The following is a 24,315-nucleotide window of genomic DNA, read 5'->3' as shown; positions in this document are numbered from 1 at the left end:
GTTCTGAAAAGTGAACCGTTCCACGTCCCCACATGTTGCTATGACTGTTTAAATAACGCACCTGTCATGTGTTTCTTTTCATTGTAAATAAAAACACAACACGTGCCCTGGCTTTTCTGTTCCGCACCACATCATGGATCGTTATTGCTGAGTGACCTGTTTGACAATGTGGGCAATAATCCTGTCAGTGCACTAGCAGACATTTGGAAAAAAGCTTTGAAGCAGACTTTAAAGTTATACGTGCAAAATGCTGTCAGGATGTTAACAATGAAAGGAACAATAACTGGTAGGGTATTTAAACTGCTGTAGCAGCACGTGGGCATGTGTAACCCTATATTTAATCTCTCTTTAAGACTGCAGCTTGTACTCTGTTCCTTTTCTGTTTCTGGGGGCAGCTAAGAGCCTTTTTGTATAGGTATATAAAAAAATATAAATATATTTTTCATGTTGGGTTTTGCATTGTGACACAGAATATGTATTGCTGATATTCGTTCCATTGGCGTACTACCCATACTGAAATGTAAGGAAAATAATGTGCTTGTTTGAATGTTTTTAACTCAGTGTAGTTTTGTGAAAGGTCGGGATGTGATTCCTGTCTCTGCTGACCTTTCATTATCAATGTGCTGCGTCGTGTTGTTCAAAGAGGCGAATCTCGACCTTGATAAATACAGTAGAGGGGGAGGGGGAGGGGGGGTGATTTTATTTTCTTTGATTTAAAGTTACTGGATACTGTTAAACATGGACTCGGTTATAGCTTATTGTACAAAGCCTTTTTAATTAACTCATATCATTGTAGCTTCAAGGCAAACTCATTCTTGTCACCAAATAATGGGACCGTTTGAATTGCAGGATTTGTGACAGAAAGTCCTTTTTCATTACAAAATGGCCTTTTTTCCGCCTAGCTCCTACATAAGAGAGCTAGAGACAGGGAATTGAATTGAAAGAGGCTACTGTGTGATTCATGAAAAGGCAGCTGCTTTGAAATCGTCGCTTTTCTTTCAGCATGCACTATTGCACAGACTCATCTCCAGCATGTTTACCTGCATTTTCAGATTCTTTCAACAGATGCCCCCTACTGTAACTTTCCTTCTGTGCACAGAACCTGGCAGTCTACTGCTTCACAACAACAGGCAATGCATTATACTGTGCGATGCAGCGCAGAATGCTTTTCAGTATGTATCTCTGTGCAGTGTACAAGTTTATTACACCTCCCTGCTCTCGTTTCGATTGGGTAAAAGTTCTGAAAGGTTGGCTGCTTGTTCAGATATATCTTTTGTAAGAGGCCCTAGCCAGGACAGGGCTGACAGCTCACCGATTGGGGCTACTGAAGCGCTGAGCGCTGCGCTGCTTTCGTTCCAGATCATGTTCCAGGCATACGGAGACAAACAGGGCCCTCTCCACGGCATGCTAATCAACACGCCCTACGTCACCAAGGACCTGCTGCAGTCCAAGCGCTTCCAGGCACAGTCCCTCGGCACCACCTACGTCTACGACTTCCCGGAGATGTTCAGACAGGTACCTGCAGCTTTCCATTGTACAGACCGTGCCACTGCCTGTGTGTGCCGAGGGGTTCCATTGTACAGACTGTGCCACTGCCTGTGTGTGCTGAGGGGTTCCATTGTACAGACTGTGCCACTGCCTGTGTGTGCTGAGGGGTTCCATTGTACAGACTGTGCCACTGCCTGTGTGTGCTGAGGGGTTCCATTGTACAGACTGTGCCACTGCCTGTGTGTGCTGAGGGGTTCCATTGTACAGACTGTGCCACTGCCAGTGTGTGCTGAGGGGTTCCATTGTGACTGTGCCACTGCCTGTGTGTGCTGAGGGGTTCCATTGTACAGACTGTGCCCTGTGTGTGCTGAGGGGTTCCATTGTGACTGTGCTGAGGGGTTCCATTGTACAGACTGTGCCACTGCCTGTGTGTGCTGAGGGGTTCCATTGTACAGACTGTGCCACTGCCTGTGTGTGCTGAGGGGTTCCATTGCACAGACTGTGCCACTCCCTAGGTATGCTGTTACTGAGGGGTCTCTAAACACACTCCGTACTGCACAGCGTACAATAGACACTGTTGATTGTGAAAGGAAAATAAAGCTGCTACAAAACTTGTGCAAAACAGGAACTAACACGTCCACCTAAGTTGTATCTTGCTGGTTTTATATTGTTGTTTTTTCCTTTAGCCCAAAGTAAAGTTTGACAGATGGGGTCCAGTGCTGATTTTTGGTTGTCCCGTCTTTCTCACAGTCTTTGCTGAAGCTCTGGGAGTCTGCTGATGCCTACACCCAGCTTCCCAAGTGCCCTCTGCCCTCTGACCTCCTGACTTACACGGAGCTGGTGCTGGACCCCCAGGGGCAAATGATCCAGATGAACCGGCTGCCCGGAGGAAATGAGGTGGGTGAGACAGCGAGGGCAGAGCGCACCATAAAGCTTCGGCCGTTGCACCCTGTCTGTGTGGCACTGAAACTCTTAGCCTGGGACCGATTCAATACTGAACATTGATTACTCCCCCCTATCGCCTTCATGGCTTCCCCACAGCACCCCCTTGTGGGAGCCGCTGGGAGCTGCAGAGATGAGCAGCCCAGACCAGTCTCGCCTCGCTCCAGTGGGCTCACAGACCCTGAATGTGGCTCCATTAGGCCACAGCATGCACCCGCTCCTGCAGCGGTCTCCAGCACAGCGGGGCTCGGAGCGAGGTGCCGACACTAATAATCAGGGGGATGAGAATCATCTGTGCGCTGCCGTCCTGGGAGAGGGAGGGCTCTTTCAGAGGGTTAATTCGGTCCTCAAGATGCCCTTCATTTAATCTGTTCTTCATCGTGCCACTCGGATTCCCATGGAGACAACAGGCAGGCTTAATTAATCACCCCCGTAATGCAGGGAGCTGAGGCCGTGTTTATACAGCACAGAGGATTATGAGCAACGCTGGTACAGGACAGAACTGGAGAACAGGCTCAGTCTGCTGGTGAAACACAGAAATATGTTAGAGCAGGTATCCCTGTCCTGCCCCATTAAACCATGGGCACGACACATTTAACCAGGTCAAGACTGGAGAGCCAAGGCAGGACTGTACATTCGACTCAAGACTGCTCGAGGTGTAGTCACTTTCCTTTACTAAGCATCCTGCAGTTGCACCGTGTTTCCTGTAGGTGTCTCTCTTTTTCTTCTGAGGGCTTTGCTCTTACCTGTAAGGCACTGTGTTTGTATTGAATGCAGTTTCAGGGGGGAATTGGGCTTATCATTCATAGACTGGGAGAGGAAGAGGAGGAGGAGGCGGGGTTAATAAATGAATAGATACTGGTCCTGACAGCAAGGAGGTACATTATTTTGATAAATGGATATTTTAGCCAAGAGAAGAGTTTGTTACTGGATGCTGTAAATAAATAAATAAAAACATAAATGAGTAAATTACTTAATTAATGAATTAATACTCTAAATGGAGACTTGTGCTGTTTACTGTTCTTGTTTTCGGTTGGTAGAATTCAGCAGGTTGTGCCGTTCAGATTTGAAATGAAACAAAGTTTGATTTTCTGATTTCCGCTGGATAACGGCAGGTGTAATCCAGGACAGAAGTAGAGTGTGTTATATACAGTATATTATATCTATATTTTGTTTTATGGATGGTCACAGTATGGATTGAACACAGTTACTGTGTCTATGAAACACATTAATAATGCCTCCAGCGGGCCCTGGGTCTAATTATTTATTGTAATGCATTCACTATTGAGTCTGACCTTGAGTCTAGTAATGTAAAAATGAGCATGGCAATTTTTAATCGTCATCGTTGCTTCATTTGCATTAGCCCAGCAACTAAAGGTGAAGGTCTGCAGTTAATCCATGCAGTTTAATGGCTGAAGTATTTGGAGAACATTGTTTAAATAGCAACTCATCTTGTGGTTTAGTGGGGATGGGACACTGTGCTCTCATTAATCATGAAGCAGGCAGGGCAGAGTCAGAGCTGCTGCTGTTTCACTGTTTGCTGGGTTTGTTTGGAAATGAATAGAAATTACCATCAAATTTAACAAAATTCTAAGATAAAGTAAACGGAATCCCTGAGTATTAAGTTAGAGCTCCACAGGTGAGGGTCATTGGTGTGGATCGTGCTGATTCACCATTCCGAGTGAAACCAGTGAAGAGACAGCTGCTTGGGTTTGTGTGGGTCGCTGTTCTGCACAGAGTCTCAGAAAAGCAGCGATCGCCACAAACCCAAGCAGATTTTTCTCACTGGTTTCACTCAGAGTGGTAAACCAGCCCAGTCAACACCAGTGACCCTCGCCTGATTTCTGTGGAGAGCTAGGATCTTGAAAGATGGAATAGTGGGTTTGTGCAGCGCGAGCTGAGGGCTGTCAATAAGAGCCGTTCATGTTCTTCAGAGTGTCTTCCTCCGAAGGGTGGAGAGCGCCCTCCTGTTGCTGTGCAATGACTCCGCTGTCTGCTGCAATGTTCCAGATCGGCATGGTGGCCTGGAAGCTGACCCTGAAGACTCCGGAATACCCGGCGGGGCGTGACGTCATCGTGATCAGCAACGACATCACCCACAAGATCGGCTCGTTCGGGCCGCAGGAGGACTTCCTGTTCCAGCAGGCCTCGGAGCTGTCCAGGGCCAGCGGGATCCCACGGATCTACATCGCGGCCAACAGCGGGGCGCGCATCGGCCTGGCCGAGGAAATCCGACACATGTTCCACGTGGCCTGGCAGGACCCCAGCGACCCCTACAAGGTGAGACAGAGCGGCTCTGAGCAGACACACACACACACAGGGGACCAGCTTACCTGAGCAACAGGTAGAGGCCACTTTCATGACAGCTGTCAACCCCCTTTACCCAAAGTGTAACAACAGAGGCTTCAAGCAAAGCACTGATATTAAATAGGGGAAACATTGCAGCTCTGATCAGACAGCTAGGGGACCAGCCCATCGAAGTGTGTTAATAAACTGACAAGCTGCTGTAAACAGGAGCATTGTCAAAGTGCTGGAATGGATCCCCAGCAGCTTCACCAGAACGGGCTGGAATGAAGGAGGTTCTGATGCACAGACCTTTAAGGTAAACGGTGCTAAATAGAACAGAATAGTACAATACAAGCATAGTGAAAGTCTAGTAAAGCACAGGCAGACTGAACTCCAGAATTACTGCAGCATCCTGTGGGACTCAGTCAGCATTGTGTTTATGATTCACAGGGATTCAAGTACCTGTACCTGACCCCTCAGGACTATAAGAAGGTGTCCGCCCTCAACTCTGTGCACTGCGAGCACGTGGAAGAGGGAGGAGAATCCAGGTAGGTAGCGTAGACACGGTGTGCACACACACACATGCACACACACTGACATGCACGCACTAACAAGCACTGAGACGCACACACTGAGACACACACACAGTGACACGCACGCACATCCTCCCAGGAAACAGAAAGCGTGTCTCTGTCTCTTCCGGGCGCTTTGCTTCAAGTCTACTCTGCGCTCTCCTCCTGCCAGGTACAAGATCACAGACATCATCGGTAAGGAGGAAGGGCTGGGAGTGGAGAACCTGCGGGGCTCTGGGATGATCGCGGGGGAGTCTTCATTGGCCTACGAGGAGATCATCACTATGAACCTGGTGAGTCTGTGTGTGCCGGGGCGCTATTTGGGGGGGTCTGGTTAGACAAGGTAAATGTGACTGACCCCCATCCATTTTAAATGAGTGTACTGTAAACATAATAAAGGACACTGGCTTTACCTTGCTAGTAAACATGGCCAGCGTTGGTGCCTAAGATGATAGGCAGAGATTGCACTGAATGAGAAACACTAAGCGGGCATCTCGTCCCCCTGCTTGCTGACACTCAGGGTTATACAGGGGTAAAGACCCCCCCCCCCAGCTACCCCTTTTTCCAGTAAGCAATGCCAGCGCCTGCTAAACCCCGGATCTTGACACTTCCTCTGGTTCCAGGTGACGTGCCGTGCCATTGGTATTGGAGCCTACCTGGTGAGACTGGGGCAGAGAACCATACAGGTGGAGAACTCCCACATCATCCTGACTGGGGCCGGGGCTCTCAACAAGGTGAGTCTGAAACGAGGTTCCAGATTACAAGTCTGCACAATTTAGAGAACCCCTTTACTGTGGCGTTCGTGTCGGCACACTGCAGGCACTGACCCACAGCACTGCATCACCGCAGCATTCACTTGTGTTTGCTCGTCCCCCGTTCCGCTCTCTAGTCCTCGGGAATGTGATTCTTATTTTTATTTTTATGAAATCTACCATGTTGAGGTGCTGCTGGAACCTAATAATAATAATAATAATAATAATAGTAATACGAGGCAGCGTTGGCTGTGCTGACGTGTTGGGAATGTCTTGTTTCTCATGGGCTCGTGCTTGCAGTCCTCTTGCAGTGTTGCTCACTGCAGCTCTTTGTACGATAGCATTTCACAAGCTGTCTTTGGACTCCTCAAATAAATGGTCTTTCGGTTAACTATAATATGCAACATAACATTAGCAGTTGTGGTTCGTTCACTACATCACAGTTGCCTGTGGGAAGTCAAGGCTTCTTTAACGCATTGCTTTGTGTGTTGCTGTGTTGTGATTGTTTCTCAGGTGTGTGCTTGTAATTAACATGACACACTCTCAGAAGAAGCCCTCTGCTGTCTAGCTGCAGTCGGTCTGCTGGGTTTGCATTTTGAATTTGAGTCGCAGCAAATCCTCTCAGGTCTCAGTCCTGATCATTTTAGTGTAAAGACCCAAGTTCAATTCACGAGTTAAAGCCGAGAAAACGTATCTTGAATTGATCAGTATGTTGAGCAGCAGGACTGGGGGCATTTCAGGTAAGAACCCTGTGATCAGAACCTCAGACAGTACATTGGAAATACACTTCAACACAGCGCTGCCCTGTAGCTCAATTGATGCCAGAAAGACCCCAAGTCCTCCCTCATGGGTTTGCACTGAGATGCAAGAGACTTCACAGTGATTTCTGCAATATTCTTTTACATCTTTGTTGTATTAAGTATAGAGAACAGGCAGGATGCATGCAGAGAACACACTGCATGTGGACGCAGCCACTTTTAATATTGTTATCATGGGAGAAAAAAAAAAGAAGTGTCTGAGTCCCTGGTGGGTAAATAGAGGGTATTTATTGTTGAGCAGCTCCGATTCATTCATATTCTAATGTGAAACAGTCCGCTTACACGGACAGCTCTTTCAAAGACCCCTAAAAAATGTGCACTTTAAAATGTGTAAAAGCAGCCTTGAAAAAAAAGCCCCTCTAGGTAAAGAGGCCCGATTTAGTGCTATTTCTGTTTGTGCTGTGAATATAGACGCACGCAGTGTTAACTCTTCAATCAGACTGTACTGTCCTGTACTGGGAATAGAGTGCTCCCAGAGCCAGGGTACGTGTAGGAGGGTGTTCTGTATTAATAGGGGGGTAAGAACAAAATGAATGATATTGGTGTCTTTGTGTTGGTCTTGTCTTTCTTCTCTCCCACTCCCCGTGTTCTATATTTTCACACTTCAGTGCCCCCCCCCCCCCCCCCCACACACACACACACACACACACACACACACACACACACACGTTCACACATTCAATCACACACACACACACACACACACACACTCCATCTCCGCATTTCAGGTCATGTTGCAGCAGCTCCAGTGGAAATAATAGGATAGAAAGCGTGAGGTTGTTATTTGCATAGAAATAGCATGGCGCCCCAGGCAGCTTGGGAGAAGGACACAGAGATCATTTGTCTAAAATTTTAATGAAAACTTTTGCTGAGACAGAGATTTTTTTTCCCTCTAAGCCCCCCCCCCCCCCCCTTATTCCTTCTTCTTTCCCCGTCAGTGAATTAACGTGGCTCGATTTAAAATGAGATGACACATGGCAAATCACTGCATGCTGGAACGCAATAACATGTAAATTTCAATTTGCTCCCTTTAATAGAAGCGGGCCGGCGCTGGAGCATTGCTGTGCTCGTGTTTTTGATTGTGAGCCAGGAAAAGAAAAAGGAACTGCAAATATTCTCCAGAATGCAAAACTGACCCGTTTGAACAAGAGGTTTCTGCCCTTCCAGATAGTGGGGGTGTTTAATGGGGAAGTAATAAGGAGTGTTCAGCATGCTGCATTCCACCTCTGCACTGCTGGCTGCAGCCCTGCCTTTTCCTGGGGAAGTTTAACATGTTTGTATTATTAGAAAACTCAAATCGAGCGGAGAGGCCAGTTAACAGAATATATACATGGAGAGGCCAGCTAACAGAGTATATACATGACTTCTAGACCAGCAAAAATCTACTGTACAGTAGGTGGGCGATAGGTGTGTTTTTGCAGCACAAAGCAAATCCGTACGTTCAAGATTTCTTTGCAAGTTTTCTAATAGCTGTTAAAAGAAATACAATTAAAACAAAAGTCTTGAGAGTAATCGGCAGCGGAAGCCTAATTATCCAATTAGACAGAAAGTCATTAGCAAAGACGTCGGTCTGCTTTTCCAGCCAGGTCTGTTCATCGGGCTGCAGAGAAGGTGCAGAGTGGCTTTGCCTTTTTGGAATGCTAATTAAAGCAGTAGGAGGAGCTGCAGGGGAGCGAGGTCCTGACGGGGCTGCACGCTCACCCATGACCCCTGGAATATCCGGCAAGGTGACCGCAGCAGTGCCTGATCGGGCCCGGGTCAGCCTGACAGCTTTAGGAGCGCGCCTGAGATTTGTAGCCAGAGCCAAAACCAATAAAGGTAATAAAAAAAATAAATGATGTTTAAAAAGGTTCAAATAAAGGGCGTGCGAGCAACCTTTTAGCTTTGAGTGCAGCGCGGTGCTCTGTCATGCAGCTGGTTCATGTTTGGAATATTTTTTGATCATATTCAAAGTCTTTTCCGTATACCCATACACTTTGCACATCTTAAGTGACAGGTGTGGTAAGGACTGGTTTATAAGTAACATCACTGGAGGGGGGACTCTCAGGATGGGATTTCTAGTTACAATCAATCCTAAATGAAAGTCTTCACTATCTGCAACCCCCCCCAAGTCAGCAGTTAGCAGTCAGTAATAGCAAGGACTCCAGTAGTGCCAGGGACCAGATGGCAGTCGCTCTGACTCTCAGCGCTAGGGACTAGGCAGCGCCTACTTGTCTGGTATGGGCGAGACTGAGTCTCTCAACAATCCTCCCATTGCTGCTGCCAAGCGCAGCTCTGCCAATGACTCGGGGCTCAGGGGCTCTGACAGCCAGGCTAACGCAGTCACGCACGCTGCACTGAAGGGCTGGGTGTCGTTAGATAGCCAGCGACTTCATCTAGTGTAATAAAACCAGTCCCATAGCATTGGAACAGCTGTGCAATAACAGCCTCCTGACCAATGCATGCTGGACTAACCCTACACCATGGGACGGCTGCAAAGTAAAAAAAAAAAAGATAAAGCAAGATGTATTGCACATTGTGATGGTTATTGATCGAGCATGAGGAGCAGAGCAGGGCAGTGTATGATATCGACAGGCGCCTGCATTCATACTTCATATACTAGCGCCGGGGTGCACCGCCCTCTTTCTGTCACTGGGGGTATCGATTGCTGGGGGAATATCATGTCAAAGATCAGCAGCCGAGGGTATTAATATGCACTTGAGGTTACAGAACAGCCCCGAGGGCTCATTCCCTTTGTACTCACTACTGACCAGGGGGTGACCGAGCGTTCTTTAATACCTAATCGACAGTATTGACAATCCCCAGGAACAGGGCACACAGGGCCATAACTCATTCTTCTAGAACGATTGTATAACCAGCACCTGGGAAAGGGCTGGGAATGTGTGTGTGTGCTGTGATATGCAGTGTGTGTGTGTGTGCTATGATATGCAGTGTGTGTGTGTGCTATGATATGCAGTGTGTGTGTGTGCTGTGATATGCATTGTGTGTGTGTGAGCTGTGATATGCATTGTGTGTGTGTGAGCTGTGATATGCATAGTGTGTGTGTGTGCTGTGATATGCACTGTGTGTGTGTGAGCTGTGATATGCATTGTGTGTGTGTGTGTGTGTGTGTGTGCTTTGATTTGAAATGTGCGTGTACTATGATATGCAATGCAATACGTGCAGAGCAATAACATTTATGTAGGGCTTAACAATTAGCTGCTAAAAATCAATTGTAGGAATCCGCTACAGGTAAGTTTTCAGCTGTGCCTTGTGAAATCTGTGGAAATGGGATGTAGCCATTCCCCAGTGCAGATCCTGTTTATGTGCGGACTGACTAATGTCTCCCGTTTGACACACAAACAAGTCTGTTATGCGGAGAGCCCTGCCGGCGGCATGCCTGCCTCCTGTAGGTAATTCTGATATGCGGACAGCCCTGCTGGCCTGCCTGCCTCCTGTAGGTAATTGCTGGTAATCACGGCGTGTGTCCTGTAACCTGCAGGTCCTGGGTCGAGAGGTCTACACATCGAACAATCAGCTGGGAGGCATTCAGATCATGCACAACAACGGAGTGACACACAGCACAGTGTGCGACGACTTTGAGGGGGTCTACACTCTCCTGCAGTGGCTCTCCTACATGCCCAAGGTAAGGGCAGCACATTGAAGTGGCTGCAGCTGCTTTGCATCTTTCCGAATGGCTCTGAAGCAGTTAGCAGATGGGTGCAGTGGTGGCTGCTATAGTGCAGTGACTGACTCTTCAGAAAGGGTTGAATCCTGAAACCCTGCGAAGGAAGATAAAATAATCAGTTGGAATCCTGCAGTTATCATATCTTCCCACCAGGTGGTGCTACCTGCCAAGTCAGATTTCATCATAATCAATGGTATGCAATGGCCTCAGAGTTTTGTTTTGACCTGGTCCGCTGGTCCACGGTGTGGAGTTGATAGTTTCTTTCCCTCCTCTTGGTTCAGTGTAACTCCAGTCCAGTGCCCATCCTGAGCCCTAAGGACCCCATCGACAGACCGGTTGACTTCGTCCCCACCAAGACCCCCTACGACCCTCGCTGGATGCTGTCCGGGCGCCCTCACCAAAGTAAGACATTGATAATGATAGCATTGCTAACAGTTGCCCAGCACCTCTCTGTCCTGTGCAGCTCCGAGATCTCCCTTCTAGCACTGGCTCTGCCTCTGTCCTGTGCAGCTCCGAGATCTCCCTTCTAGCACTGGCTCTGCTTGGCTATGGGATGTCAGGGGAGTGGGGTCCTGGCAGCAGGGCTGTAGGGGCAGCTTGATGTGTTGTATGAAGGGACTGCTTCTTAAAGAGCCTCCTTCAGGCTTGATTAGAGCCAGGATTATTGGGGTGCACCTGGGCTGTGTGTCAGATTCTCCTCCACCGCCTCTGTCCTGTCTGTGTCTCTGAACACACACAAGCATCCCTGTAGATGAATACCCCCTGCTGGCTGTGAGACACCCGGGCGCATTATCATCTTTCTTCTGTCTGCAGTCCAGCCACAAATTAAACAGGAGGCTTTTTTTTTTTTTATATACATATATTTGTTTTAGATAGCGTCATTTTTCAGGTCATTTTTATCCTGCTCCTCCTCTGTCTCGCAAATTGCTGTAACAGCAAGTTCTAAGTGGAGTGACTTCAGATTTTAATTTAGAGTAGCAGTTAAAAAAGAAAACCAGAGGATTCCCGGTGAGAAGTTCAAGCTGATATCCGGGAGGTTAAAGGTTAAAGTAATTCATTACGGAAGATAGCGCCGTGATATTCTTCATCTTGACGCCCAACACGGGAGCAGAATCTAAACGATCAGCTGGGATGCCTGCTGAAGAGATAATACTGGAATGGATGGTCATATTTTACACTGGGTCATGCCAGTGCACATTATAGAACATGGCAATTACAAGCATGTGTCTTCCTTGGGAGACGACCACATTGGTCTAATTGAATCCTTCTTCACAAACTGGGCTGTTGTGTTTATTTCTGCGAGTTTATATGCTCAACTGTGCTCTTTCACTTTTATGATTTACAAACAGTTACTGAAGTTTATACCAGATTTACAGTGTTGTTCTGTAGCTTTGTAATCTACAGCTACAAAAACAAATCTGGAGCACTTTTTAAATGTCGATGGATTCATGCATGCGCAGGTGAAATTACACGGAAATGCTGATGCATATTGGGTGGCAGTTGGGCGGTGCACCAGTCTGACTGTTTAGTCTCATTGTTGCAGTGCTTGCTCTCTGTTCAGTCTCATTGTTGCAGTGTTTGCTCTCTGTTTAGTCTCATTGTTGCAGTGCTTGCTCTCTGTTCAGTCTCATTGTTGCAGTGTTTGCTCTCTGTTTAGTCTCATTGTTGCAGTGTTTGCTCTCTGTTTAGTCTCATTGTTGCAGTGTTTGCTCTCTGTTTAGTCTCATTGTTGCAGTGTTTGCTCTCTGTTTAGTCTCATTGTTGCAGTGTTTGCTCTCTGTTTAGTCTCATTGTTGCAGTGTTTGCTCTCTGTTGCAGTGTTTGCTCTCTGTTTAGTCTCATTGTTGCAGTGTTTGCTCTCTGTTTAGTCTCATTGTTGCAGTGTTTGCTCTCTGTTTAGTCTCATTGTTGCAGTGTTTGCTCTCTGTTTAGTCTCATTGTTGCAGTGTTTGCTCTCTGTTTAGTCTCATTGTTGCAGTGTTTGCTCTCTGTTTAGTCTCATTGTTGCAGTGTTTGCTCTCTGTTTAGTCTCATTGTTGCAGTGTTTGCTCTCTGTTTAGTCTCATTGTTGCAGTGTTTGCTCTCTGTTTAGTCTCATTGTTGCAGTGTTTGCTCTCTGTTTAGTCTCATTGTTGCAGTGTTTGCTCTCTGTTTAGTCTCATTGTTGCAGTGTTTGCTCTCTGTTTAGTCTCATTGTTGCAGTGTTTGCTCTCTGTTTAGTCTCATTGTTGCAGTGTTTGCTCTCTGTTTAGTCTCATTGTTGCAGTGTTTGCTCTCTGTTTAGTCTCATTGTTGCAGTGTTTGCTCTCTGTTTAGTCTCATTGTTGCAGTGTTTGCTCTCTGTTTAGTCTCATTGTTGCAGTGTTTGCTCTCTGTTTAGTCTCATTGTTGCAGTGTTTGCTCTCTGTTTAGTCTCATTGTTGCAGTGTTTGCTCTCTGTTTAGTCTCATTGTTGCAGTGTTTGCTCTCTGTTTAGTCTCATTGTTGCAGTGTTTGCTCTCTGTTTAGTCTCATTGTTGCAGTGTTTGCTCTCTGTTTAGTCTCATTGTTGCAGTGTTTGCTCTCTGTTTAGTCTCATTGTTGCAGTGTTTGCTCTCTGTTTAGTCTCATTGTTGCAGTGTTTGCTCTCTGTTTAGTCTCATTGTTGCAGTGTTTGCTCTCTGTTTAGTCTCATTGTTGCAGTGTTTGCTCTCTGTTTAGTCTCATTGTTGCAGTGTTTGCTCTCTGTTTAGTCTCATTGTTGCAGTGTTTGCTCTCTGTTTAGTCTCATTGTTGCAGTGTTTGCTCTCTGTTTAGTCTCATTGTTGCAGTGTTTGCTCTCTGTTTAGTCTCATTGTTGCAGTGTTTGCTCTCTGTTTAGTCTCATTGTTGCAGTGTTTGCTCTCTGTTTAGTCTCATTGTTGCAGTGTTTGCTCTCTGTTTAGTCTCATTGTTGCAGTGTTTGCTCTCTGTTTAGTCTCATTGTTGCAGTGTTTGCTCTCTGTTTAGTCTCATTGTTGCAGTGTTTGCTCTCTGTTTAGTCTCATTGTTGCAGTGTTTGCTCTCTGTTTAGTCTCATTGTTGCAGTGTTTGCTCTCTGTTTAGTCTCATTGTTGCAGTGTTTGCTCTCTGTTTAGTCTCATTGTTGCAGTGTTTGCTCTCTGTTTAGTCTCATTGTTGCAGTGTTTGCTCTCTGTTTAGTCTCATTGTTGCAGTGTTTGCTCTCTGTTTAGTCTCATTGTTGCAGTGTTTGCTCTCTGTTTAGTCTCATTGTTGCAGTGTTTGCTCTCTGTTTAGTCTCATTGTTGCAGTGTTTGCTCTCTGTTTAGTCTCATTGTTGCAGTGTTTGCTCTCTGTTTAGTCTCATTGTTGCAGTGTTTGCTCTCTGTGTTTGCTCTCTGTTTAGTCTCATTGTTTGTTGCTCTCTGTTTAGTCTCATTGTTGCAGTGTTTGCTCTCTGTTTAGTCTCATTGTTGCAGTGTTTGCTCTCTGTTTAGTCTCATTGTTGCAGTGCTTGCTCTCTGTTTAGTCTCATTGTTGCAGTGCTTGCTCCTTGGATTCACTGTTGGTTCAATGTTTCCAGGTCAGAAAGGCCAGTGGCTCAGTGGCTTCTTTGACCACGGCTCATTCCTGGAGATCATGCAGCCGTGGGCACAGACCGTGGTCGTGGGCAGAGCCAGGTAAGTACCCTCTACAATTCTAGGATTGAGACATACGTTGAAAAAAAAAAACTATAGGTACATAATTTAGATCTTTTATTATATATCATGTAATCAAAGAAACTACAAAATGATATTGCAAAAGTCTACCGGAAGCCATAGTAGCAGTACAGTATTTCACGTCACATTTTTCAATTGTTATCAGTTTATTTTCGTTTAGTAAATGGAAAGCTACAAAGCGGTATGTAATTCAATATGTTAACGTAACATTATTCAGCAGGATTCACTCGAAGCACAGCGAGTTCATTCTATAGGGGGATGCAAAACTTTTGGCCATAGCTGTATGTATTACAGAGCAGTCATTTCATTTCAGCACAAGCAGCCTTCTCCTTGTTTCTCTTTGATGCTGTTTCTTTGTGAAGCCCTCTCTCCGGAGAGCTGCTCAGAGAGGCACATTGTGTTCAGAGTTTCAGGGCAGTCTGCCCCTGCGTTGAATGCACTGTACTGTGCTGTTCAAGACCAGTTGCAAACCTTTATCCACCATCCGGTTCCTCGTTTCAGTGTGAAACAAACCACCGCTATTACCTGGCTGCTCTGAATAACAATGTAATATAATAAAAACGAAGAAGAAGAAGAATGCCTTAAAAAGCTTGAATGCCTCTTCGGTGCGCTGGAAACAGTGCTGAGCCAAACAAAGGTGCCGGGAGGGCTGAATGGGGGGGGGGTCACTCATGGGGGGCTGCAGATGCTTTTGTTGGGTGTAATGCCTTTCCTGTCAGCCGAGACGCTTGCTTGTGTCTACTGCAGCAAAACACAGGACTGCGCGCTGGGAACAAACAAGGCATTGTTGAGTGAAGCCTTGTCTAGATCAGTGGCTTTGTACGCAGCTTTCTGTGGTCCTGATGATGCAGCCTGTTTTATTAGATTTACTTTATTATGAGATTTAAAAAAAAACAGCACATTAATACAATATTATAAAAAGGTATTCATAGAATGGGTCATACAGAATTGAGTCTTATTTAGCTTTGAGTCCTGGTTACCAATGACAGGAGAGTGTCTCTGGCCAGATCATCAGCAGCTGGGTTAATCTCCACTTCCAAAGAGAGATACTGCCCCATTTTGAATTAATAGATAGATCTCTGTCAGGTTTTGAATGTTGCTTTGTTTTATTGAGAATCAGGCATGGCATTGTTATTCCTCCAGTCTATAGTTTATGCAGAGAGTTGTAAGCGGAACGTAATTTGACTTGGTTGAATTGCAGGCTAGGTGGAATACCTACTGGAGTGGTTGCCGTGGAAACCAGATCGGTGGAATTATCAATCCCAGCAGACCCTGCAAACCTGGACTCTGAGGCAAAGGTATATGATTGTGTAATATTGACAGCTGCAGCAGGGACTGTACACATACACAGGCTGGCTGTCTGGGATTCAGTTTTATAATTTAAAACAATTACCAGCAACCGAGAATAACTGAAACAAACAGATTCGTTTGTGAAGCTGAAATAGTAATATTCAGAAATAAACAGCGGACAGCACTCGCACTATTAACATTAAACATGCTTGCAGGATGCATGTCATTCCCTTGCCTCCTTGCAGCTGGCTCAGGTATCTGCTGTGTCTCAGTGCTGTCTGTGGGTCATTCACTGGAGCCATTCTCTTTTGATTGTCGTTGTGTGCAGTGCCATGGTATTTGAACAGGTGCTGTTCAGATGAAAAGGGTTGGAATAAGTGTTGTAGTTTTCTTTAAGGCTGAGCCCTGCGGACTCTCCAGGAGCCTGGTCAGAGTGCTGAGGGCTGACCTCTCTCTCCCTCTCTCTCTCTCTCTCTCTCAGGTTATCCAGCAGGCGGGGCAGGTGTGGTTCCCAGACTCTGCCTTCAAGACCGCCCAGGCCATCAAGGACCTGAACCGGGAGGGGCTGCCACTCATGGTCTTTGCCAACTGGAGGGGCTTCTCCGGGGGCATGAAGGGTAACACTGCTTCCCTCTGTTCTTTCTTTTTTCTCCTTTCGTTTTTCTTTCTTTTCATTCTTCTTCATTTCTTTTTTCTTGTTATGCTTTCTTTGTTTTTTTCTTCTTTCTTTTTCTTTCTTCCTCCTTTTCATTATTTGTAGTTCTTCTATAATGTTCCCTGTCGTACTCAGCAGTAGAACATTGGATCGGTCTCTGTCAAGATTTCGAGTCTGTTTTATTTTTCTGCTCTATTTATAATTGAATGCAGTGCCCGTGGTGTTGCATTCAGTAAAATTGTTCAAAGGACCAGAGTTTTAACTGACATATCTCCTATCAGCTTGACCTCCTGGAAGTTATAAAAGGAACAGCAATAAACGAAGGTCCTTAGCGGGGAAAAAACCCTCTGGACACATTATTGACATGCCTGTTTTAGACTGGTACATCCCGGCTCCAGCTGATATAATTATTTCCTTTTGAAACGTGCGTCTTGTTTCTCGACAGAGTGTCAGCTTGTAGTTTAATAGCTTTTTAAACGCAGACAGCTAGGTGTCAAACACGCTGCTGTTTAATTAATTGGGTTTGTCCTGCTCAGTTTTTGATAGTCATGGGCTGCTGGTTACCTGGCTCTTCCTATCCCCGGTGCCTGCAGAAAACAAAAGAGAAAACAAACCCTATAAACCAGCACACTGAAGCGTGAGCCACAGGCAGCACTGTGTGCAGTTTAACAGAGGACTCCAGCACTTAGGGGTTAATGAAGTATGTTACACATGCTGTACTCACATGCTCAGTGCGTCGTGGTCGTGATTGATATTAGCCTGCTCAGTTTTGACCTTGTGCCCGTATAGCTATGTTTGTATATTTCACTTAAATCAGAACCTGGAAGTGAGCCGTTCAAGCAGGTTCAGACAGGTAGCCAGGAACCTGCAGCTGTACCTCCAGCACACGTGTGTGACAGCAGCTCAAGATTACTGCTGTTCAAGGCTTTCCAAATACTGTTGGAGAAGTGAGCTCTTCTTCTGCGCTGCCTGCTCTTATAACAGCGTCTCGAGACCACAGAGCCGCTCAGCCCTTTCGGGACCCCCTTGTGAACGTGTTGAGGGACTGAGTGTATCAGAATCTGGGGCGATATGGAGACTGTTCTGAATGTCCTTTAGAAGTTAATACTGAGTGTGAAAGGGAATCTTAGTGTTCTCAGAATATCCAGAGAGTGCCGCTAGCCTCTGTGTGAAAGGGAATGTTCTCAGAATGTTCTCAGTGTTCTCAGAATATCCAGAGTGCCGCTAGCCTCTGTGTGAAAGGGAATGTTCTCAGAATGTTCTCAGTGTTCTCAGAATATCCAGAGTGCCGCTAGCCTCTGTGTGAAAGGGAATGTTCTCAGAATATCCAGAGAGTGCCGCTAGCCTCTGTGTGAAAGGGAATGTTCTCAGAATGTTCTCAGTGTTCTCAGAATATCCAGAGTGCCGCTAGCCTCTGTGTGAAAGGGAATGTTCTCAGAATATCCAGAGAGTGCCGCTAGCCTCTGTGTTCCTGTCTTGTGAGCAGTATGTTGCAGTAAGGCGAGGTACGGTCCTGGGAAGTGTGAAATTAAATTGGTTGTTGTGTGGGCGCGGTATGGTTGGCACAGTGTCTGTCGGCTCTGGGGTGCTTGAGGAGAGAGGCGCAGGCAGTCTGGCCCGCAGCTCGGCTCAGTGAGCGAAACAGGCTCTGCCCGCGCGAGGGGGGGGGGGGGGGGGGGGGGGGGGGGGGGGGGGCAGGCCATTATTCCACTCTCTGATTGGAAGAGCCACCGGGCCGGACTCAGCTGTGCTGTCTGCAGTGCTGGCAGGAGCACCATGAGCACAGGCCACCGCGAGGGGCAGGGTTATTAAACTCGTGCTGCAGCGTGATCCGGTGCCAAGTTTACACCGAAATAAACGAGTCAGACAGCAGGGCTTCCACTAAATAAAAACAGAGTAAATGCCCCCCCCCCCAAAACGAAACAATTCCAGCACCCGCCAGTGAACACCGAGCTGGGAGGCAATTGCAGCAGCAGCCAAACGACTCGGAAATTGTGTGTAATGAGTAGGAAAAGATTAGAGGCGTCTCTCGCTAGGCTGAAAATTGACATTAGTAAAAGAAAACTATTTCCTAGGCGACCTAGGAGGTCTAATTTAGGCAGTAAAAAAAAAAAAAAAAAAAAAAAAAAAAAAAAGCATGTCAAGTAAAGCATGCATGTTTCTCCAGCACATTCTCAATCTTGCTGGAAGGTTATTCAGCATAATGCAAAATTAAATTAGACGAGTTGGGGAATATTCCGACAGAGCAGTCGGCGTGGAGGTGCTTTATTTGAGAGAAGCGCCAGTGACCCGCCAGCACGTGAAGCGTGAAATTCACTCGAAATTAACACCAGGGTCCCTGCCAGGGCACAAATCACTCGGCACAATGCAAAGTGAATGCAGTGAAATGACACAGTGTTTGTGTTGCTGGAGTAATACCTACCGCTGAGTGAAGACCTACAGTAATGTGCACAGCTCAGAGGGGGGCTGGTGCAAGCCACTCTCTCCCCAGTACTCTACAAGCATCTCAGGAACACGCGTCCCTCATTGTCACGACTGGAAATTCAACATTAGGGCAATCCCTGGGACTAAACACTCAATGACCGTCTCGCACATCAACAGCATGTACGCAGCAGTAAAGAACAGCAGATCTTTGAATGAAAATTGCATTTATGTTATTCAAGACCTAGCATATTCGGTTCTGTTAGTATCATGGTAAAGTATATTAAAATGAGCCCCGTCTCTCCCAGACATGTACGACCAGGTGTTGAAGTTCGGAGCCTACATCGTGGATGGTCTGCGGGAGTACAGGCAGCCGGTCCTGGTCTACATCCCCCCACAGGCGGAGCTCAGGGGAGGGTCCTGGGTGGTTATCGACCCCACCATCAACCCCCGGCACATGGAGATGTATGCTGACCGGGACAGCAGGTACGCATGCTAGGAGGGTGTGATGCAAGGCATGCAGTACAGTATCCCCTGATCATAGTCTACACGGTGAATAGTAAATGATGTTTTCTTTCCTTGAGTCAAAAAAAAAAACGGTGATGACGATTTGGAATAAAGAGCTTTAGGAGAATCAGCCCCTGTGTGTGGAGCCTGCTGTGCCACGGTGCATGCTTCACCTTGCTCTTCTTTGTCTCTGCCAGGGGCGGAGTGCTGGAACCAGAGGGCACGGTAGAGATTAAATTCAGGAAGAAGGACCTGGTGAAGACAATGAGGAGGGTGGACCCAGTGTACAGCAAGCTGGCAGAGCGACTGGGTGAGTTTGTAAAGAGCAGCTTCCAGGGATACGAGATCACCATTCTACATACAGGACGCCTCCGAGAATAGCGGGGGCATTGCTGTGCACAGACTCTGCAGGAGGTAAAGGGTTAACCTCCTCACAGTGCGAGCTGTCAATAACCCATTACTGAGCAGGGGGGGGGGGGCAGTGAAACAGAGAAACAAACAAACGATCAGAATCGCCTGTGAAAAAGCTGCCAGTCTGTCTCCTTTTTGTCCATGTTTGTCCCTTTTACTATTATTATTATTATTATTATTATTAACAACAACAACACTAATACATGTAATAGAATTAGAGGAATGAGTAGCGGCTGCAGCTCAACAGAAAACACAAAGGGTTGCATGATTTTGCCTCCCCCTCCCCTCCCCTCCCCTCCCCTCCCCGCTTTCTTTCTGGCTAATTTAAAATTTGTCAAACCCGGGCGTATTCTGGATCACTGCCCTTTGATATTTTGCGCACTCCATTTGCCACAAACAAGCCGCGGGGCCGAGGTTCCTGCTGACTCCAGCAGAAGCGGCGCAGGCTCCATTTATCTTGCACCGGGACTGAATGCTTACTCATTACAGAGCCATGCAGCGCCTTTAACCACTCGCACGCTGGCAATGCAGATCACCTATAACCACTGTCACGCTGGCAATGCAGATCACCTATAACCACTGTCACGCTGGCAATGCAGATCACCTATAACCACTGGCACGCTGGCAATGCAGATCACCTATAACCACTGTCACGCTGGCAATGCAGATCACCTATAACCACTCTGTCACACTGGCAATGCAGATCACCTATAACCACTCTCACACTGGCAATGCAGATCACCTATAACCACTCTCACACTGGCAATGCAGATCACCTATAACCACTCTCACACTGGCAATGCAGATCACCTATAACCACTCTCACACTGGCAATGCAGATCACCTATAACCACTCTCACACTGGCAATGCAGATCACCTATAACCACTGTCACGCTGGCAATGCAGATCACCTATAACCACTCGCACACTGGCAATGCAGATCACCTATAACCACTCGCACACTGGCAATGCAGATCACCTATAACCACTGTCACGCTGGCAATGCAGATCACCTATAACCACTCGCACACTGGCAATGCAGATCACCTATAACCACTCGCACACTGGCAATGCAGATCACCTATAACCACTCGCACACTGGCAATGCAGATCACCTATAACCACTCGCACACTGGCAATGCAGATCACCTATAACCACTCTCACACTGGCAATGCAGATCACCTATAACCACTCTCACGCTGGCAATGCAGATCACCTATAACCACTGTCACGCTGGCAATGCAGATCACCTATAACCACTCTCACGCTGGCAATGCAGATCACCTATAACCACTCTCACACTGGCAATGCAGATCACCTATAACCACTCGCACACTGGCAATGCAGATCACCTATAACCACTCGCACACTGGCAATGCAGATCACCTATAACCACACACTGGCAATGCAGATCACCTATAACCACTCGCACACTGGCAATGCAGATCACCTATAACCACTGTCACGCTGGCAATGCAGATCACCTATAACCACTCGCACGCTGGCAATGCAGATCACCTATAACCACTCGCACACTGGCAATGCAGATCACCTATAACCACTGTCACGCTGGCAATGCAGATCACCTATAACCACTCGCACTGGCAATGCAGATCACCTATAACCACTCGCACACTGGCAATGCAGATCACCTATAACCACTGTCACGCTGGCAATGCAGATCACCTATAACCACTCGCACGCTGGCAATGCAGATCACCTATAACCACTGTCACGCTGGCAATGCAGATCACTTATAACCACTGTCACGCTGGCAATGCAGATCACCTATAACCACTCGCACACTGGCAATGCAGATCACCTATAACCACTCGCACGCTGGCAATGCAGATCACCTATAACCACTCGCACGCTGGCAATGCAGATCACCTATAACCACTTGCATACTAGCAATGCAGTTTCAATGTGGGTCATGTCTACACGCTGCTGTTCAGGCTGGTTTCACTATGGGTCCTGCCTGCAGGTTGTTGTGCAGGCTGGTTTCACCGTGAGTCCTGTCTGCAGCACTGATAGTGTTAACACTCCTCCAGGCTTGTAGCTGCTTTAACCCTTTGCAGCGTGTTCCCGGGGGAAATCTTGTCACTCTGAGAACGAGCACAGATCAGTCAGCAGCTGATTATGTTTTTCATTGTCCTTCAATTGATTTTATTCGTGGCTGAAAATAAGCATCTACTGCCAGCGTGGCGCGGCGGCGGTCTGTGCCGGCACTGACGGGATTGGTTTTGACAGGGATCAATCTCACCGGTGATGGGCAGGGAGGCGGGAGCGGACAGAGAGTGCTCCCTGAGATTTATTCACCGCTGAGGGCTCAGCAGGCTCATTTGTGGTCAATTGGAGCTGCTCTGAAAGGCAGCCGCAGCCAAGCTGACTGAATGCACCTCTTACATAACCCTTTGTCACTGCTTCACAATATCGCTGCTCCTTCCATTCTGTTCCATCAGCTTCCAGTGAGACGCTTTCGTTTAAAGAATATGATAACCCCCCCCCCCCCCCCCCCAAGCACATTTCTATTGCACTTCCAGAGCCAGGCTGTCACATGCAATATTTCTACTCAAGTCACCCTTTAAAACCCCTGTGAATTGAGAACAGGCCGTGGTGTGTGTTAGATAGCCAGTGCTATGTTAGTTTAGATTGATTTGTCTCAAAACGATTATTTTTTTTCTATTCTGAACACACACACACACACACTCCTGTGCTGCTGTTTAGCTCGTTCCTCTGGCCACCTCGATACTGGCAACATCTTCAGCAATTTAATTGTTTCAGTCTTTATGAGATTGATCACAAGCTTAGCTTCACAAGAATCCCGAGCGATCAATGGTTCCTTAATCACTCTTCATCCCCTCTGCTCCTTTTTTTTTTCTCCAAGAAACGAGTTCAGGAGTCAGAAATCTTTACAGGGGCATGGCTTTCAATTGAGCAGAAAACAGACGCTGACATATTTGTTAATATCATCGTAATGGCTCGCCTGGCCCACCCGCCTGCCTCGTTCACCTCGATTCAGGGAGAAAACGTCCCGCTCTGCCCCAGCCCTGTCAGTGCTGTGTGCATGGGAACATGCAAGCTGTAAACCTGCTCCCACGCTGCATCATCTGTATTTCTGTGTTCCTTTCACTCACGCCGATGCGTTTGCACGTTCTGTTCATGTGAAAATCTCAAACCTCATGCAGTTCCCCACTCTGCCGAGCAAGGGGTCTTGCACTAATATTTACAGATAACACCTTAGCTGTGAAATTCCAATGGAGCTGTGCCGAGTGTTTCAAGTAGCAGAGCCCTGGATAGTGAACACACCCCACACAGTAGTCCAGTGGAGTGCAGTGCAGTGCAGTGTATTGTATTGCACTGTGTTGCTCAGTGTGCCCTAGCTCTTCCCTGCTCCCCTGTGCCAGGCACTCCTGTGTCACAGAGCCTGCAGTATTGTATTTCTCATTGTGTCTCTCGTGTCCCAGGCACTCCTGAGCTGAGTGTCGCCGAGCACAAGGAGCTGGAAGCCAAGCTGAAGGAGCGTGAGGAGTTCCTGCTGCCCATCTACCACCAGGTGGCAGTGCAGTTCGCCGACCTCCACGACACGCCGGGCCGCATGCAAGAGAAGGGCGTCATCACGGTGAGTGTCCAAGCCCCCCTCCAGTGCTCGCACGTGGGAGTCCCCCGCTCTACCAGCCTGCTCCAGTGCACTGCTGTATACATGCAGGAGCGATGGCACCAGACACACACACACACACACTATCACAAGCATCAGAGCAGCAAGGGGTCTCAACGCAGCCCATGGGCGCGTCTCTGTGTGTTGCAGGACATCCTGGAGTGGCGGACGTCGCGGCAGTTCTTCTACTGGCGGCTGCGGAGGCTGCTCCTGGAGGACACGGTGCACAAGAAGATCCAGAGCGCCAACGTGGAGCTGACCGCCGGGCAGATCCAGGCCATGCTGCGCCGCTGGTTCGTGGAGGCCGAGGGCGCCGTCAAGGTACGAGAGGACCGACTCCATTCATTCAGTTGCTCCAGTCCCGTGATAAAAACACCTGCAGTGTACAGAGCAGTGGAATTTGCAGTCAGTCCGCGCTTGTCACACATCTCTCTTTCTTACAGATTCAACTGATTTCGTCCCTCAAGCGTTGTTGTTCTCTATACAAATAGCCTTGCAAGAGGTAGCATTAGTCCTGTAATGCTAACAGCCCCGCAGGCTGTACACTCGGCACTATTGCCACTGAGGAGTTTCCCTGCTCGTTGGCATCAGGAATCGGGCGCTGTGCGGCCGGGGGGGGTTGTGGTTCTAATCTCGCGGGCAGAGGCCATGCTTGCAGTGTAAATTGGCTGCTGCTGGCACTCTAGTTCTGCCCGTTTTCTCAGCCTAGTTTCATCACCACAGACTGGTTTGTACTATTTGTAGCCTGTCCAGTGTGGGTGTTAGTCAGAGCGTCTTGCTTCTCAGGGATTCTCACTGGGGAGCGCAGCATCGCACGGGGACTGGGAACTGAAATGAAGCAATGAAAGCACAAATAAACCTGCATGCAGAGATGAGAGAGAGTGCCCCTAACACTCAACGCTTTGCTTCAAATACGACACAAAAAAAGGGGAATAAAAAGCCCTGGAGTGATGCCAGCTTCCCAAGGTAGTGTACAAGTATCTCTAGAAGCCGGCGTCTTGTTAGCTAATACATTACACCAATCAAGGCAAGTTATCTTAAGCTACAATTAATCTGCACCCTGGCACACACTGATAGGACCGCAACATGCTGTTTCTTAATTAAAAGCAAACGGATTAGAAATGATTAATAACGGTATTAAATATGCT

At 47.4% G+C, this 24,315-nt stretch overlaps 1 protein-coding gene across 1 annotated transcript; it reads left to right on the top strand.

Moving 5' to 3' along the window:
* The first annotated feature begins 705 nt into the window (after nt 1-705).
* LOC121305083 (acetyl-CoA carboxylase-like) lies at nt 706-23,635 on the top strand. The gene is made up of 15 exons (XM_041236614.1): nt 706-1,515; nt 2,239-2,385; nt 4,441-4,710; nt 5,167-5,264; nt 5,461-5,581; nt 5,912-6,022; nt 10,340-10,483; nt 10,807-10,927; nt 14,088-14,184; nt 15,425-15,521; nt 15,995-16,130; nt 18,898-19,075; nt 19,294-19,406; nt 22,977-23,131; nt 23,318-23,635. The coding sequence occupies exons 1-15, from the start codon at nt 1,033-1,035 to the stop codon at nt 23,618-23,620; spliced, it is 2,574 nt and encodes an 857-aa protein (XP_041092548.1). The 5' UTR covers nt 706-1,032; the 3' UTR covers nt 23,621-23,635.
* Nucleotides 23,636-24,315: the final 680 nt, after the last annotated feature.

Source organism: Polyodon spathula, chromosome 41, assembly GCF_017654505.1.
Source record: "Polyodon spathula isolate WHYD16114869_AA chromosome 41, ASM1765450v1, whole genome shotgun sequence".
Lineage (NCBI taxonomy): Eukaryota > Metazoa > Chordata > Actinopteri > Acipenseriformes > Polyodontidae > Polyodon > Polyodon spathula.
Note: the sequence above shows the minus strand (reverse complement) of the source record. Positions and strands in the feature narration are given on the sequence as shown.

Excerpts from the sequence above, each read along its gene's own strand:
- LOC121305083 (XM_041236614.1), top strand. The coding sequence starts at position 1,033 with ATGTTTACCTGCATTTTCAGATTCTTTCAACAGATGCCCCCTACTGTA. Across the intron at positions 4,711-5,166 it reads ACCCCAGCGACCCCTACAAG|GGATTCAAGTACCTGTACCT; the intron begins GTGAGACAGAGC and ends TATGATTCACAG. Across the intron at positions 10,928-14,087 it reads GTCCGGGCGCCCTCACCAAA|GTCAGAAAGGCCAGTGGCTC; the intron begins GTAAGACATTGA and ends CAATGTTTCCAG.